The sequence below is a fragment of the Setaria viridis genome, chromosome 9, assembly GCF_005286985.2.
Source record: "Setaria viridis chromosome 9, Setaria_viridis_v4.0, whole genome shotgun sequence".
In the NCBI taxonomy this organism is placed as follows: domain Eukaryota; kingdom Viridiplantae; phylum Streptophyta; class Magnoliopsida; order Poales; family Poaceae; genus Setaria; species Setaria viridis.
This window is the reverse complement of record NC_048271.2, coordinates 19818568-19837592: the sequence shown is the minus strand read 5'-3', so window position 1 is coordinate 19837592 and position 19025 is coordinate 19818568. Positions and strand designations below refer to the sequence as shown.

Here is a 19025-nt window from a genome sequence, read left to right as displayed (position 1 = left end):
ATTTTCAACTTCATTCTGAAATTCCTTGAACTTTTCAAAGGTTTCAGACTTGTGCCTCATTAAGTAGACATAGCCATATCTACTAAAATCATCAGTAAAAGTTATGAAGTATTGGAATCCTCCTCTAGCCGTCGTGCTCATTGGTCCGCATACATCACTATGTACGAGTTCCAACAAGTCTACTGCTCTCTCAGGAAATCCTGTGAAAGGCGTCTTGGTCATCTTGCCTAGCAAGCAAGCCTCACATGTCTCGTATGATTCAAAATCAAACGAAGTTAGAAGTCCATCAGAATGGAGCTTCTTCATGCGTTTTTCACTTATATGACCCAAACGACAATGCCACAAGTAGGTAGGACTCAAATCATTAGGCCGAGGCCTTTTAGCACTTACATTACAGACAGGTGAACCATCAAGATTTAAAACAAATAATCCATTCACAATGGGTGCAAAAGCCATAAACATATTATTCTTAGAGATCACACAACCATTGTTTTCACTCGCAAATGAATAACCATCCCTCATCAAACATGAAGGAGACAAAATGTTTCGACTTAAACTAGGAACAAAATAACAATTATTCAACTCCATAATAAATCCTGACGGGAGGTGGAGTTGCATCGTCCCGACGGTCAAAGCAGCAACTCTTGCATTATTGCCCACGCGGAAATCAACTTCTCCTCTTTCCACGCTTCTACTTCTTATCATTCCCTGCATCGAATTGCAAATATGAGCAACCGATCCGGTATCAAATACCCAAGAATTAATAACTGTATCAGCGAGAAATATGTTGTCTATAACATTAACAACAAGCGTACCTGAGGTAGAAGTACTCTTACTTCCGCCGTTCTTCAACGAAGCTAGGTACTGCTTGCAGTTTCTCTTCCAGTGACCAAGTTCATGACAGTAAAAGCACTCTTTATCTGGAGCAGGTCCAGCTTTAGCCTTGGGCGCTGGGTTTGGCTTGGACACTCCAGCCTTACCCTTCTTCTTCCAAGAATTGCCCTTCTTCTTGAAGGTAGGCTTGTTCTGTACAGCCATCACATGGCTGGTACTAGCGCTTTTCTTAATGTCTACCTCTGCTGTCTTGAGCATACCACACAGCTCATTCAGACCCTTCTCCGTCCCATGCATATGGTAGTTCGAGATGAAGTTCCCATAGCTAGGCGGAAGAGATGAGAGAATGAAGTCAGTGGCCAACTCTTTGCCCATTGGGAAGCCCAGCTTCTCCAATCGCTGAGTGTAACCAACCATCTTGATTACATGTGGTCCTACTGCTGCGCCTTCTGCTAACTTGCACTCCAGAAAGGCTTTGGACACATTGAATCTTTTGGTCCTAGCCTGTGTCTGGAACATGTCCTTGAGCGCCACGATCATATCGTAAGCCTCATGATTTGTTTCGAACTGCATCTGCAGCTCGGGTTCCATGCAAGCAAGCATAAGGCAGCTTACCTCAAGATTAGCATCAAATGCCTTCTTGTAAGCAGCCTTAACGGCAGCAGATGCATCATCAGCAGGTACTGGTGGTAGTGGGGTGTCTAGAACATCTTCCTTTTTCTCAGCCCTGAGAACAATTCTCAGGTTACGGATCCAATCCGAGTAGTTTGTTCCATTCAACTTGTCCTTCTCAAGGACCGAACGCAAAGCAAACGATGCGGTGGTGTTGCTAGGTGCCATTTAATCTACAACAAAAGTAATGCAAAATACACTAAGACAAACGTATCCATGATAGAGCAAATTACATTAAACTATTTTAACAGAATCTACTCCCACTAAAATCAATATCCCTCTATTGAAACTTAGTGATTCACGATCCACAACTAACAAGTCTACTAGTGAGCTTTAGCATCACCGCTAGCAAACGAGGTAGATCGGTAAGCAACTTTTGCTAATCATATCACATATGACTCCTGTTGTTGGGTGACATCTCTATGTCTCGGCGCCCAACCTTTATGCCCCAAGATCCTTAACCGTTAAGATAACCTCGTTAAGCAAACCAACCCTTATGCGTGTAAGTGTCCGACACAAACCCATCTAGTCAAGGAAAACTAGTGGCACCCTAATTTCATAGACCCACCACTAATTGTACAAGACATGGGACGGTGCAAGTTTTAGTTGGGAGGGCATACTAACTTGAAATTTGCGAGGGATCGTTCTACTTCTAACATCACAGCATGCAAAAAGTAAAACATAAACAGAATAGCATTCACATAGTTGTGACACAGTATGGCCCGTTTTCATATGGTGATCTCCATCTCCATAGAACCTGTTCACCATGGTGATCTCCATCTCCATGTTCCATGTGCGCCATCCTCCTGGTGATGAGTCCTCCAAGAACTAGAGCATGCTATTACACCTAATAGCTAGTAAAGAATCTAGTAATGAAGGAAGATTACATAGTTGCTTGGATCATCACAGATTGGTACGCAGACCATTAAATACAATAAAGTGACAACACATATGGCTCCTGCCGTGTTGCCGTACGCGTGACACGCAGGTCACGAATGAGTTACACACATGCATCACATACACAAGGGGGCCATACTGATCACAAGATACATGCATACATCCTGCAAAACAGAGTTAGGCGTCCTAACGTTCCAAACTTGGGAGGCCCGAAACTCCATCTTCCAAGCCGAATTTGGGAAATCTAATTTCGCCGAAAACGGCGAAGCCGTTGAATTTCATGTGTAACTTTTTCTGTAGATCAATTTTCGTATAGAAATCGCCCCGATCCGAGATCGTACCGAAAAGTTACGGCTGATTTACCGAAGCATGCGCATACGGCAAAATCCCGACCCCGGCAGTAGATCCCATCTACTATAGCACATCTAATGCGCCTGGCGTATGACCCTGGATCTCGATTCGACCAATCATATTGATCTTCCCTCACTGCAACTGGATTTACGTGTATCACTTAACTCCGATGGCGGAAACCGACCGGTAGGAGTATGTCGTTACACTACCATTGCAGCAAGGGCACGAAATCAGGACATAGATCAAACAGAGAACTCGCATATCTCCATATGCACACATCCCGAATCCAAAACTAAGCAGCTAAGGCTCTTGATACCACTGTTGGGATACGAGGTAGGCTACGCTAGCGCAAATCAAAAAATTTTCTACCGCGTATAACCAGAAAGAACTGCCGTATAAGGATCACGGGATTACCACTCGACGCACTACTGGTGCGGAAGATGTAGATTTGCGTCGATGCAGTGAAGACGATCACGTAGTCGTACGTAGTCGATCAACGTAGTCGTACGTAGTCGATCAACGTAGTCGTACGTAGTCGATCACGTCCAGCAGCTCCTCAGCAGCTCGTCCACGTGCACAGCAAGATCGCCTCCGGTACCGTGGCTCGTCGTCGGCTCGTCGCGGCTCGTCGGCGGCTCGTCCAAGTGCTGCAGGCGCAACACCTCCAAGGTATCCACACGTGCAGGGAGGAAGCGTCGCAAGCCGGATTGCTAGATCCGCGAGTTGCAACAGGCGAGGGCGTGGGAGGCGCGGCAAGTCTGTTCAGCCAAAAGGTGTACAACCCTAGGGCGCCCCCACCCCTCTATTTATAGGGGTTCCTGATGGGCCTCTGGATCCGAGGCCCATTAGTACTCCTAAACCTAATCCAACTCGGATCAGATCCGAATTGGGCTTCCAGCCCCTTAAGTGTGTGACCCTATGGGTTCGGATACGTATAGACATGGCCCGAGTACTCCTACTCGGCCCAATAGTCGGTAGCGGCCTCTAGCAAGACGTGCCAACTCCTATACGCATACGAAGATCATATCAGACGAACCATCACAACATAATATACATGCTATTCCCTTTGCCTCACGATATTTGGTCTAGCTTCAAGCCGACCGCTCTTTCTCGATCCTGTGATTCGGAATCCCTTTGTAGGTTAACTCTTAACCGTACGTAGCATGGCCATGCATTTTCTGATCCGATCACTCGAGGGGCCCAGAGATATCACTCTCAATCAGAGAGGGGCAAATCCCATCTTGATTGACCATGTCTCATAGCATGCTTCTTGACAAACCCGAAAGCTACCTTTATAACTACCCTGTTACGGCGTAGCGTTTGATAGCCCCTAAGTAGGTCAATCCACATCTAGAATACATGCGACAATCTCAGGTCTAAGGACAAAGCGTATATGTTGTTTAAAGAGAGAACTACTTCTCGTGTTGGGTCAGTCCTAACACATGTCTCCACATGTGTCCACATTATTAGTTCAACATCTCCATGTCCATGACTTGTGAAACATAGTCATCAACTAATACATGTGCTAGTCTAATATTCATGTGTGTCCTCACATGAACTCCGACTAGGGACAACTTTAGAATAACCATACAAGTAAAGAGTTTCACATACAATTCACATAATTGCAAATCAATTCAAGTAGCCTTTAATGGATATTCAATGAACACAATATACAAATCATGGATACAAATGGAATATCATCATCTCTATGATTGCCTCTAGGGCATACCTCCAACACCAAAAACCCGACCAAATCCGATGCTTGGCTTACCCGTCATCACATGGAAACTTTTCCCTCCTGGTTGCGCCAACAACTTATGGGTAACTCTGAGATTCACCCACAGCTTGCCTGGTTAGCCAGGGGACCTGCTACCACAATCGTCAAATTCCAAGGCTATGAGATAAATGGTTACACATTTTACACGAGAGCCCAGGACCAGAAAAGCACGAACCAGAATAGTGGTGTCCGCATAGATGCCATGGACAGAAATAATAGCAAGGAGTCGTTTTATGGTTTCATACAGGAGATATGGGAACTCGAATACGGACCGCTGTACATCCCTCTATTTCTTTGCAATTGGGTGAAGCTAACTGCCGTCACCAAAGATCAGTACGGAATGACAATAGTAGATCTGAGCAAGACTGGATACAGTGATGACCCATTCGTACTTGCCAATGATGTGCATCAGGTGTTCTATGTGAAGGACATGTGCAGCAAACCCAAGAGGAATCCAGAAGAGACATGGGAGCCAAAGTGCCACATAGTTCTTCCAGGTAAAAGAAAAATCGTGGGAGTCGAGGATAAAACAGACCAATCAGATGATTATGATCAGTTTGATGGCATGCCTCCATTCGCCGTTGAAGTTGATCCAAGCATCCTGCTATCCAAAGAAGAGGCTCTGTACTTACGCCGCGATCATGATCAAGGAACTTTCGTGAAGAAGAAATTTTACAACGTTGTATTGTAATGCGTTAAATGTACATGACCTTTGTGTATTAATTGATACAATTTGTAATTTACCCTATGTATGATTTCATGTGTTATTAAATTTGTTAGGTGAAGATTTTTTAGATATACATGAACATTGTTAACCACATACTAACATGGATTTTTCTGCGCATTCAAATAATTTAATTGAATAATTTCTTGATCACAGCAATGCAGTAAAATAAATATTTTACACGCTACATGAGTTGGTATAGAATTAATGATTACTTCATACTTATTGTGAATTTACTCGTTAATTAAATATATTTTTGCATGTACAAAATCTGTGAAGGTTTTGTTTTTCATCCTGAAATGCAGTGAAAAGGTAAATAAAATCCATTTCCAAAAAACAGGCGGGAGAAGAAAAATAGGAAAAAAGACCTTTTGTCTCGGGTGCTAACAGCAACCGGGACAAAAGGCCCCCCTTTTATCCCGGTTGCTAACGGCAACCGGGATAAAAGGGTACGTTTCGTCTCCCGCCCGAACGTACCCTTTTATCCCGGTTGCCAATTGCAACCGGAATAAAAGGCCCCCCCCTTTTATCCCGGTTGGTGACGGGACCCGGGATAAAAGGGTGCGCTCCAAGCCCCACCTGGCGGGGCACCCTTTTATCCCGGGTCCCGTCACCAACCGGGATAAAAGGCCCCCCCCCCCTTTTATCCCGGTTGGTGACGGGACCCGGGACAAAAGGCTCTTTTGTCCCGGGTCCCATTACGAACCGGGATAAAAGGGGGGGGTTAAAAGGCACTGTACTCCCTTCTACCCCCCGCCAGTTACACACTTAGCCAAAATTTCGCAAGTCCCGCGCGTTCTCCGCCGTCGCCGCCCGTCCGCCTCCCTCGCCGGCCGCCGCCGTCGTCGTCCCCCATTGCGCCGTCGACGTCCCCCATTGCGCCGTCGTCGTCCCCCGGCCGGCCCGCCTCGATCCCCTCCTCGTCCGTCGACGCGCCCGGCCCCCGACCACCTCGTCGCCTCCGGCCACCGGAGCGCTCCACATCCTCGTCGCCGGCTCCATCCTCGTCGCCCCTCGTCGCCCCTCGTCGCCGTCTCGTCGCCGTCCCGCCTACGCCGCCGTCGTCGTCTTCGCCTCGGCCGCCGTCGTCCCGCCGTCGTCGTCTTCGTCCTCGTCGCCGCCCCGGCCGCCGTCGTCCCGCGCGCCGCCCGGCCGCCGCCGTCCCGCCGTGCCGCCGCCCCGGCCGCGGCTGTCCCGCCGACCCGGCCGCCGCCGTCCCGCCGCCCCGACCGCCACCCCGCGCGCGAGAGGTCTGCCGCGCTGGCCGGCAGCGCCGGGAGAGGGTTTTCTTTTTAAGTTAATTAGAAAATTAAGTTCTATTTTTAGATAGAATTGTAATTTTGTTAAGTTAGATTTTTAGATTTCTAATTTTGTTAAGTTAGATTTTTAGATTTCTAGTTAGTTTGTTAAGTTAGATTTCTAGTTAGTTTGTTAAGTTAGAGTTGATACAGAGATCGCCGAGTAGCCGCCGTGATCGCCGCCGTCCCGCCGAGTAGCCACCGTGATCGCCGCCTTGTAGCCGCCGTGATCGCCGCCGAGTAGCCGCCGTGATCGCCGCCGTCCCGCCGCCCATCACAACCTAGTAGGCACCGCCCGTGGTTCCGGTGAACCGTTCCCGCCTCCGCCGTACCGCCGCCCTGACCGCCGCCGTCCCGCCTCCGCCGCCCTGATCGCCGCCGTCACAACCTAGGCACCGCATGTGGATATTGTTACAAATTCGTAGAAATTCGTCAAAATTCGTAGAAATTCGTCAAAATTCGTAGAAATTCGTAGAAATTTGTAGAAATTCATAGAAATTCGTAGAAATTTGTAGAAATTCATAGAAATTCGTAGAAATTTGTAGAAATTCATAGAAATTCGTAGAAATTCGTAGAAATTCGTACAAATTCGTAGAAATTCGTACAAATTCATAGAAATTCATACAAATTCGTAGAAATTCATACAAATTCGTAGAAATTTGTCAAAATTCGTAGAAATTCGTAGAAATTCATAGAAATTTGTAGAATTTCGTCAAAATTCATAGAAATTTGTATAAATATTCCGGACTTTGTACGATTCATGTTATTTTATGCTTTCATTATATACATGTATGATTCCGGACTTTGTAGGACTTTGTACAAATTTGTATTAAGACGATTTCTATGACTGTCATGTATGATTCCATGTATGTTTCCATCAATAGTTGAAATGGCAGACGATGAGACCGCAAGGTATATCATGGAGCAGATAATCGCTGGTGATGGTAGTGGTGACAACGTTCCACTATCACACACGGATGAAGAGGGCACCCAGGCGGACATGTTCCTCAACATGTCCGCCGATGGGAATGAAGAGCAACAGCCGCAGCAACAACTTGCCGTGGCGGAAGGTTCCGGCGAGGTATATACAACCATTCTTGTATTGTTTCACGCCACCGCTACTACTACGTACTAATTAACGAATCTTGAACTGTTAGCCCTCCGGATCGACACAAGGGCAGAAGACCCGAGGTCGTACAAAGGTGATGGAAGGGAGGCTTGTCATCACCGAAGTTACAGAAGAGGGCAGGCCGGTTGCTCCCGAGAAAGTAGCAAAGAAGTACGTGAGTCAAATCGGGGCAATCGTCCGGGACAACGTGCCTATCAGCATCAGAGAATGGAAGGGTAGAAGCGATAATCCGTACGCCCTTCCAGAGACAGAAAAGAATATGCTGTGGGAAGACGTGAAGAGACATTTCACATTCCCCGAAGGATATAGCAAGAAGGATGTCAAAGCGTGGACGCTTAAGAAGATGGCTACTCAATTCCAGACATTCAAGAAGATGCTGGACACCCACTACATCAAGAAGGGCAAAACTCCAGACTTCAACGCGTGGCCAAAGTTGAGGGACCACTGGGATGCATTTGTTGAATACAAGAGGAGTGAAGAAGGTGTGAAAAAGATCACGACCAACACAGCAAATGCTAGTCAGAAGGGCTACCACCATCATTTGGGGCGAGGTGGGTATGGCTCAGCAATTCCCAAGTGGAGGAAGATGGAACAAGATCTGATCGAACGGGGAATCATACCTGCAACTATTGAATGGCCCGAACGATCAAAGAACTGGTACTACGCTCATGGAGGCTCCCTAAGCCAAGAGGATGGGACGCTGATTTTCAATGACACAATACGTGAGAAGGCCGAACATCTCATGAAGAACATTGAAGATTCCAAGGCTGGGAGGTTGAGGGTGGACCGAGAAAATGATGAGCTCACATTGGCCCTCGGTAATCCAGAGCACCCAGGACGTTGCCGGGGGTTCGGGGTGGTTCCGTGGAAGTTCGCTTTCCGAGACGACAGCGCCTCTTACAGAAGCCGGAAGCGAAGAAAGGAACAGATGGAGGAGAGCTGGCGGCAGATGCTAGAACAAAGAATGATGGATGAAATCAATCGGCGGGTGGCCGACGCAGTTGTGGAGTTGGCGCAATCTGGAGCAATGCCGAATCCTCACACCGCCAGCCCTTCTCAACGCCTCGGGAGCAGTTGTGCTTCTACAGGGGTCCCCGATGCACAGACGCCTAGGTTACCCGTGGAGGAGCAACGGTTCCCCGTGGATGCCATCATGCAACGGACCTCATGTGAGCTGCATGCACCGGTCGGCAACCTCACTATTAAGGTATACTTATACATAATATTTATGCAATCTTGTCAATTGATCCAGGCCTCGAGATCGGAGTTCAACTTGTTTACTTCTGCTATATGTACAGGTAGCGTACGGGAGCGCGTTACCAACCCTGGCAGGGCAGAGCAGTCATGGCATGGACATTCCAACAGCCTACGCCAGCGTCTGCGTCGAGCAAATAGTTCATCCCCAGTATGAAGGTCTAGAGCTCGACTTCCCGGGAGGCGACGGGGAAAAGACATTGGCAGATGCACTTCATGGGATCATTCTATGGAAGAAACGCTACATCATTATTCCCCGCACGGAGGCATCTCCTCAGACCTCAAGACTGCTCCCCGTAGATCCCCAGCAGCGACCTTCTCCTCATACCTCGAGACTGGCATCTCCTGCTCCAGGACCGTCTCTTCCATCTATATCAAGGTCTCCATCTCCACCACATCCTGGTGCTGGGAGCGACGACGACAATAACAACATCCCGATCACCGTCGCCGGCACCAAGAGCGGCCCCCTCGAAGGAACCTGCAGCACCACTCAAGAAGTCACGAGCACCGCCTCCCAAGCAAAGACAGAGAAAGAAGAAAACAAAGGTCGACCCTGAAGTGGCTCGCAAGGAACGCTTTGAGGCAATGTCTCATGAAGAACAGTGGGCAGAAATCCAACGAGAGGCCAGTGAGTGGTTCAAGAAACAAGCCGAATTAAAAAAGGCAAGGGAGATGGAGCCACCGCCAGTAAGTCGGCGAGATTTAAACTTTTTTATCAGGATGGAGGAAGGAGCCAAGAAAAGGATACCACTCTTGTCAAACTATGAACGGGCTCTAGTAAAGGCTGATGAAAAGGATAAAAGGAAAGGAAAATCATCCTCCAGCGGTCCAGTCCCCGACCTCAGCCATTTATCAAAAAAAAGATGCTCAACGGGTAAAAGCAATGCCCTTGGATCAACAAGCAAATATATTGAAGTTCATGGAAGAAACAGGTCTGGGACTTGATGAATGCATAGGGCAAGTCGAGACGCCAACTGCACCGCCCCCTGAGCCGAAGTGGACTTATGAGCTAGGCAAACCTCTAGTAAAGCCTTCAATGGTACGGAAGCTATCAACAAAGATGTACGAATTCCATCAATGGTACATGATGGCATCCGCCAACTCGAGGGAGATGATCGGCATGAAGGTAAAACCGATAGATTTTCACGGTGAAGGGGAGAAAGTGCTGTGGCTAGACTTCAAGGATATATACGAAGTGTACCATCATGATGCCCTGGACGTCTCTCTGATCAGCGCTTGGATTCTGTAAGTATCCGTTTATTATCTCTACATGTAAATTTTGGCGTGCGTCACCGTACTAACTTCATCTTCCATTTCATGTAGGATGCTAATTCAGACATGCCGCCGAGAGGTGTACCTACATGTAGGCTTCATGGATCCATCTGTAGTTAACCAACAACAGATACAATTAGCGCCGGAAAAAACCTTTGCGGAAATATACAATTTCCTACACAAACAAACATTCAAAGATTTCATACTACTTCCATACAACTTCAAGTAAGTGTGTGTATACCGTCTACTTTCGATGTCTTTTTCCTTATCTCTACATGTTAGTTAGCTCTAATATGCATGAACATTTTACGCACGCAGCTTCCACTGGATACTTATTATAATTGAGCCTGAAAGAAGCCACGTCACTGTCTTTGATTCGTTAAGGAAAGATCCGGTGGACTACCAAGAATTGCAAGACATGCTAGGCTTGTAATAATTCTGGACCTTTATCTCTATGCAAAAATTTATTTCCTAAATTTTATCCCTGTTACACTATGTCATTCATTATTCTAATCCGCAGCGCATGGAAACAATTCATAAGGACACACAAAGGTCCATTCAAAGAAAATCTTACATGGAACACAGACTTCCCGGTACGTATGAAGTCTGCACATTTATTACATTGTATAACACGAATATTTCATAACTTATTTTTTTCCGCACTGAAGTGCTTAAGACAGGAACCCGGGAATAATCTATGTGGCTACTACATCTGTGAGCATATGCACAGTTTTTTGGGACCCAAGGGACCGAAGATGACGCCGCACAACTTTAAAGTACGTAAAATAAATATATTACTAGTTAATTATTTTCTAGCTCCTTATATGTATTTGTTCATGTAACATTCACAAATTTCCAAATTATAGATGTTAAATATTCAACAAGGACTCTTGAAGGAAGAAAGAGTAGCGGCAATATGTGAAGGTCTCATTGGATTCATAATGGACGAGGTGGTAAATCCAAGAGGAGAATTTTATTACGATGGACGACAATTAGACACTCCGATCAGCAACACCACGACGGGAAGATCGTAGGAAGATACTTTGATTTATTTGTATATATAATACGCGCTAATTATGATCGATTTGTACTAAGCTAGTTGAATTGTGTATATGAATTGTGTATAAGGATTGTGTATATATATAGTAATTGTATAATTACAAATCCCATTCGTTTAAATACTAGTTGATTTCGTTCTAAAAAAATCTCAACTACAAGGTTAACAAATTAAAAGGGTCGCGGTACTACTATACGTATACGTGATGCATGCATGAAAAATTCAGGCGTCACGGCAGTGCCATGCAAGCGCCATTTAGTCCCGGTTGGAATCGAGCCGGGACTAAAGGGGGTAAAGGGACCCCCTTTAGTCCCGGTTGGTGACACCAACCGGGACTAAAGGGGGTCCTTTACTCCCGGTTAAAAGACCCGGGACTAAAGACCCCCCCTTTTGTCCCGGTTGGTTTATCCCGGATGGATATCCGAGAGATATGCACCCTACCAACCGGGACTAAAGGCCAATTCTCTACCAGTGCATCATGCTACTCAGTCGGTTTAAGCCATGGACTAGTCATAACCGCTACTGGGGCTGATAAACTCATTTACCTATTTTAAGAGATATCTTCCAGAAGAATATACAAGAAAACAAATTAGCACCCAGAGGCGAGTCTTACTTTCAGGTTCCTGCCTATCCTGCTGAACTGAGCAAAGGCATATTTTGAATGAAAAAACAACGCACAAGTACACACCCATTACACATCAAACAGAATTGATTTGATATCTCTTGAGAATGACAGCATCATAAAGTTTCATTTCGTGAAACAACAATGGCCATTTTTCAGTTCAGAACAAACACGAGTTAAAGAACAATAGGCAAGCGATTTAGCACCAGTTTGGCCAAATAAATTTTACATAAAATTAGTTTCATGATGAAAATGCTAATTTGTTCGTAATATGGCAGAAAAAGGTGATGTTTAATTGTACTATCCAATTGTGCCCTTGTCAAATAAACTCTTGTTAAGTGTTAACTTGCTAGATGGACTGCCACTACTTACGACAGACTCAATCTATTCATAGGTCAATAACATAAACTTAGTAAGAGGATAGCATAAGAAATGGTTTCTTGGACTTAATAGATCAAGAGTAAGCTAAACTAATAAACTGATAAACGACCAAAAAATGACAATCCATTCCAAGTGTAAGAATTATTGAGCAATCATAAAAATGAAAAATCCAAATTAACTCCTGTTTTAATTACTTCTAAATGTGGTCACCACAACTTATAAATATTTGTTTACATCAAACAGGCATGGCTAGTAAAGGTTTGTCGAAGTCAATGGATATAATAGTATATCCAAGCACCATATATACTTGATAGTTGAAACAGCATGCTCCTAGGTCAATAACATACAAAATGCACGTATGCATCAGCACTACAATACCTTTGGGTATGTATGAAAGAAGGCTTTCATATTGATGCGGGGGTTTAAAATTAACTGGACTATTATCACATTGTCACAATTGTTCACAATTCTTGATTATAGAAAATAGATAGCATGGTTCCACAGTTAATAACCCATACAGGATATGATGATCAAACAAAATGAAGATAGAGGTGTGTGGCCTCCCTTTTTAGGATAAGGCTATACATAGAACTACTAGTACTAGGCTGCAGCTCTTATCATCCTGACCAAAAATCCCCATTGAAACCCAATGGCCCCTCATCTTGCTTCTTTGCAATCAATTAATGGACAGGCGAGCAGCAATTTCAGACATCCGTGGCATGTCATCCTGACAAAAATATACCTATTAACACACAATGTCTTTGCGCCTTGATTCTTAGTATCCAAGAGGCACCCGAGCCGCAATATTGGACATCAGCTCCTTCAACACAGCAGGGCAGTTTCTAGTTAAATGCTCAAAGTCATCAGTTGCCATAACGGCATTCAGAGTCAATGGTGAGGAGAGGAATTGGAAACATGCCTCCTTGAGCCCATGGCAGTGGTGCTGCTCAGCCAACACCAAGATGGACGCCACAGAGCCCATACCGATGTGCGCGCACATGTTATCTTCACAAATCAGCTTCAGCCTCTCCAGGTTATACCTGTCAGCCGCAACAAGCAAATGCTGAGACATCGCAGCCTTTTCCATAGGTGGACAATCCGGTAGTCCGTCCGTGTAGATGAAACAAAGTAAGGCTCTGAACACTCCGGCATCCATGTCATCCACGCGTATGACGGTGGCGTCCGCGCTCTCCTTCATCTGGCCGGAGAGCTCTGCCTCAAACACTGTCGACCTGGCTGCAAGAATGCATCTGTGCGCCCGGAGCGTCTCGCCACCGACCTCGAACGTGACATCGGCCCCAGTTTTGGCCGCCTGGAGACGCTCAAGATGCAGGTGGAGGTCATACGGCGGCACCGCGACGAGGTCCACAGGCCTGTGCTCCGTGCGGAGCTCCTTGGGGACGAAGACGTCGCACCTGATGGTGAAGCGGTCATCCTTGAGATGGCCTGACTCCTCGAGCCATGACCTCTACCGTCGACCGTGCAGAACTTGCGCGTGGTTGTCATCTGGCTGTGCGACGGCACCGGCTCCCCGGTCTGATCGAGCAGGCTGAACTTGACTTGCGCCTCCACGGACTCGGCGATGCCCTGGTCAAATTCGAGGAAGACGGATATGAACTCCGCGGCATCAGATTGGTCGCCGTTCGGGTAGTACCGTAGTAGAGGATCCGCCAGGAGGAACCCCCCGCGCCGACAGTGAAAGGGCGAGACCTGATGCACTGGCCGGTGGGGAGGTCCTTGGTGTGCGAGTACCCCTCGATGTCGAGCAGGTGGTAGCCAGCCGCCGTGCCGCCAATGATGGCCGAGCGAGAGGGAAGAGTGACGCCGTCGCCAGCGTCCAATCCGGGAGGCGGCGGCATGACGGCGAGGGTTTGGAGGCCTTCGGTGCTCTTGGTCGTTTGGGGATTTTTGGGGCAGCTTCAGCAAAGGCGGCGCAGGCCAGCATTCCTTCAAAGACGAAGAAAGCGCGAGATGCGGCGAGGCTTCCGGACGGGCCAAGTCCAGCGGATGTAGCCCGGCGATCTTCAGGTGGGTTAAAAAGTACAACGCGGCCCATTAAACGACAGTTTCAGCCGGAAAATCATATCCGCTAAACATCTGTAACTGACCCACAACGTCCAACAAACTATTCCAACAAACTATCTCAACATTTTAGATAAATTATCTCAATATTTTTTACGTCAAAAAATTTGTATTGTGAAGTAATAATTTGGTGAATGTAAAAAAATTAAAGAAAAATGTTGGTATATATAAAAAAATGTGGTTAATGTCAAGAAATGTTGATAACAATTAAATCAGATTTTTTTTAAAAAAATATTGATAAATGTCAACAAATATTGATGGATATTAAAAAAAATATTGTACATGGATTTAATATGAAATGAGTTGCTTACCTACCTTCTTATAGGAGTTCCCGATTCAGCCTAATATTCTGCTTTGACCCATACCTTTAACAATTATTTTGTACGTTTCAAACAATAGTTTGTACTAGAACATTGTAAAAATAAAAAGGGTGTGAGCAAACTTTTAATCCTTCCTTGCTCCATGCTGTTACTCTAATGCTGCCTTGTTCCTCGTTATCGTCCTAGTGTTGTACGTCTTGCTCCGCCCACGCTTCCACTCAAGCTATCACGTGTGGAACATTTTTTTTTACTACATGGAGCTTAATTTCTCTATCGAATCAATTATTTTTCTTATACTGGAAAACATACAAAGGAACACTTGGGAGGGTTGAGTGGAGGATTAATTTACCTTACCTACAAAAGGTACCAAAGGTACCAGCGCTTAGGAAAGAAGGTGGTCCACTCAATGCAAAAAGTGGAGAACAAAAAAAAAATGAAATCGTGTGATCAATATTCTGTGAATAGTAGTATCAAAATCTGCTTCCCTATTTGAATGATTTTCAAAGTTGATATGCTTTAGGATCCATTCAACAGAAACTATAAATGAAGAACTCAACGCTGATTGACAAGCATCACGGGTCACATCATCTATTCAGCGAGACGGAGGTTTGTCATGACATGAGCCAAATGCAAACCCAATTTCGTGGAATGTCGTGTGTTACGGATCATGCGGATTGACATAGCTTAGGAGGTTAGTTTTACACATATCCTAGTGTCCATGATGAAAAATATGTAGAACAATTTGGTAAACGTGGTTAGCAAACTCGCATCCCACGGTTCCGTGTTTATATAGTGCTGGAGGCTGTCACAAATACATGAGATAGATTACAGCTTGTCTTTTTAGCATACGGTTAAACCATCCTATCTCTATCTATCTGTTACAAGGATGTTACAATATTCTAGGACTCTATCTCTCGAAGTTGGATAGACTCGTGCACCTTATCCTTGCCTTGCGTCATACCTCAACCAGGTTGCCGTGCGTTACGCCTGAGTAGTCCTGTACCAACACGTTTTGCTTAACAGCCTCTCTCAATTTTAACCCGGTTTCTTAACCATGTTAAGATTGTGTCTGAACATCTCAAATTTCTGTGTAGCAAGCGCTTTTGTAAAACCATCTGCTAGTTGATCTACTGAGGGTATAAACCGAATCTCCAACTGTTTCTTTGTAACCCTTTCTTGCACAAAGTGAAAATCAATCTCAATGTGCTTAGCTCTTGCATAAAACACTGGATTTGCTGAGAGATATGTTGCTCCAAGGTTATCACACCATAGATGAGGAATTTGATATTTTACTCCCAATTCTCTTAGCAACGTCTCTACCCAAATTAATTCAGCAGTAGCATTAGCAAGAGATTTGTACTCAGCTTCTGTACTAGATCTTGACACCGTAGGCTGTTTCCTGGCACTCCAAGAAATCAGGTTCGGCCCAAAAAAGACAGCAAACCCTCCTGTCGACCGACGATCATCAACGCATCCTGCCCAGTCTGCATCAGAGAATGCTCTAACCATAACTGAGTCTGATGCTTTAATACTCAATCCCATACTGATCGTTCCTTTAACATATCTTAAGATCCTCTTTGCTGTACTCCAATGAGTTGTTGTTGGCGCATGCAGGAACTGACAAACTTTGTTTACAACAAATGCTATATCTGGCCGAGTCAAAGTCAAATATTGCAACGCCCCTACTATGCTTCGGTATCGAGTTGAGTCACCAGGCAACAGAAGTTCTCCATCTTCCCTTGACATCCTTTCAGCTGAGGACAAGGGAGTTGGTGATTCTTTGCAATTCAACATACCAACTCTCGTCAAAATATCTCTTGCATATTTTTCTTGACACAATTGAATACCTTCTTGCATCGGCTGAACTTCTATACCAAGAAAATAGTTTAGACTTCCGAGATCTTTAAGGGCAAACTCCTCTTTCAAATCCTTTAGTAATGCTGCCACAGCCTCAGATGATGAGCTACAATGATATCATCCACATATATAAGCATGAAGATTGTGACACCTCCTTTTGACTAGATAAATAGCGAAGTATCTGATTTTGAAGCCTTAAACTCAAGATCACACAATTTTGAACTGAGCCGAGCATACCAGGCTCGAGGAGCTTGTTTCAAGCCATATAACGCCTTGTCTAGTCTGCACACAAAATCAGGACACTTTGCATCCTCAAAACCTGGCGGCTGTCTCATATACACGTCTTCAATGGAATGTCGTGTGTTGCGGATCATGCGGATTGACATAGCTAAGGAGGTTAGTTTTACACATATCCTAGTGTTCATGATTGTGATATCATCAGTGGTTTGGGAATATCAACAGACCTCGACTATGAACTGGATCATAGACAAAACACATGACATACATGTTTATACAAGTTTAGGCTTTCAGTATAATGAGGAGTAATACTCTACCTCCGGTACGCAATTTTTCTTGTATTGGTTGTGTGTGTAATGATAATGTCCAGGCCTGGTTACAATTTTGCTGGTCTAACCTTGGTTGCAACCTAGAGCTTGACAAGATGAAGCTGCCACTGAGTTGACTCATATGTAAATAAGTATATAAGATCCATAAAGATGCTAGCTAGCTATCTATTTTAATTTCCATCGAAGTTGACACTCAATCTTCACGATTATGTTGTCACCCAAGTCTTAATGAAGTTTCCACTTATTTGTTCATGGAGTTTGAACCCAACTTCATGAACAATTAGATATCAACTTAACTAAAACTTATATATAAATAAGTTGTCACCCAGTTTGTAACCGGGTTTTGAATCTTATATCCCCCCCCCCCCCCTCCCCTTCTTTGTACACTCGGTTAACTAGAGTTGGCTTCGCCTGACATAACAAAACAAATTCATTGTGAAATCTGTATAAAGAACCAGTACTCTAGTGGTGCTACTGTGCTATATCATCTGGAAGCAGCCTAGTCTGGCAGCAATCAGCATCAGCACCGAAACGCAAAATATAAACACAGTCAGAAACTTGTGTCCCCCCTGATCAATTCAACGGTCGATGATCCTAAAGACAAGCTCCTTCAAGGTCGAGGGGCAGATTCGCGACAGATGCTCAAAGCCTTCTGCTTCTGCCACGGCAGCCATCGCCCTGGGAGTCTCAAGGAACCGGAAGCAAGCATCCTTGAGCCCAGGGCAACCGTGCAGCTCGGCCAACGCCAGGATGGTCGCCGCCGATCCAGCGTCGATGTGCTTGCGCAGCCTCGCCTCGCAGATCATCTTCAGCCTCTCCATGTCGTACCTGTCCGCCGCGACGAGCAGGTGCTGGCACATCGCGGCCTCCTCCTCCGGGCTCATCGTCTCCGGCAGCGCGTCAGTGTACGCGAACTCGAGCAGGACCCGGAAGGCCTCGGCGTCCATGTCGTCCACCTCCACGACGGCCGCGGGGTCGCGGTCGCCTTCCCTCATCGTGCCAAGGAGCTCCGCCTTGAACACCGGCGACCGCGCCGCGAGCACGCACCTGTGCGCACGGAACGTCTCGCCGGCGACCCTGAACGCCACGTCCGCGCCGTCCCCCGACGCAAAGAGGCCGCCGAGGTGCCGGGGCAGGTCCGACGGCGGCGTCGCGGCGACCGCGTCCTCGGTGTAGACGAAGATGTCGCACCTGATGGTGAAACCGTCGTCCTTGAGGAGGTGCGGCGACGCCTCCAGCGCCGCCCTCCTGACGAAGTTGTAGAAGCCCCAGACGGGGAAATCGTTCGAGGGCATGGTCCGGGTACGCGACAACACCGGTTCGCCGGCCTGGTCCAGGAGGCTTAACTTTGCGCGCGCCTTGACGGCGGGCTCGCCGGCGTGGCGCTCATGGTAGAGGTAGACGGCGATGTGGTCGGCGCAGCTTCTGAGCAGGCCGTTAGGGTAGTACCCGATGTGCCACGAGTGGCCAGCCGCCCGGAAGGAGCGAGATCTGATGCACCTGCCGTTGGGTGCGAGCTCCTTTGTGTGCGAGTAACCGTCAATATGGAGCAGGTGGTGCCCGGTCACCATGGACGCGACGATGGATGAGGAGGAGCCGGAGGGCTCGGTGGCCATGGTCGTCGCCGGCATGGAAACGATATGATCCGGGCCGGGAGGGAGAAAGACGTCGGTAGTTAATTATGCACTTTTTGGTTTTTGCCCGGAATAGAAGACCGTGCTAGTTTATGTTGACGATGACTTGACGTACAGTTTCGATTGTATTACGCACATCTGTATGCCAACCCACCAGTTTTACGTTTGCGGTGGTTAGTTTGGGTTTTGTATCTTCGTCGTGAATCGTCTTGAAGTTACTTTCCTTTCTTTATTTTACTATAAAAGTTAAATAGATTTATACATAATTAAAATTTCTCATTATTTTTTATCCCACCAA

The 19025-nt window shown here is 46.2% G+C and overlaps 2 protein-coding genes across 2 annotated transcripts; both read right to left on the bottom strand.

Moving 5' to 3' along the window:
* Positions 1–13043: 13043 nt before the first annotated feature.
* On the bottom strand, positions 13044–14127 carry LOC117835452 (BTB/POZ and MATH domain-containing protein 2). The gene is given in 3 exon segments (XM_072290459.1): positions 13044–13738; positions 13741–13930; positions 13933–14127. Coding segments are annotated over 3 exon segments (1080 nt in total).
* A 3544-nt stretch (positions 14128–17671) lies between these two features.
* LOC117835453 (BTB/POZ and MATH domain-containing protein 1) lies at positions 17672–18724 on the bottom strand. Its single transcript, XM_034714796.2, has one exon. The coding sequence runs from the start codon at positions 18722–18724 to the stop codon at positions 17672–17674; it is 1053 nt and encodes a 350-aa protein (XP_034570687.2).
* Between the last annotated feature and the right edge of the window lie 301 nt (positions 18725–19025).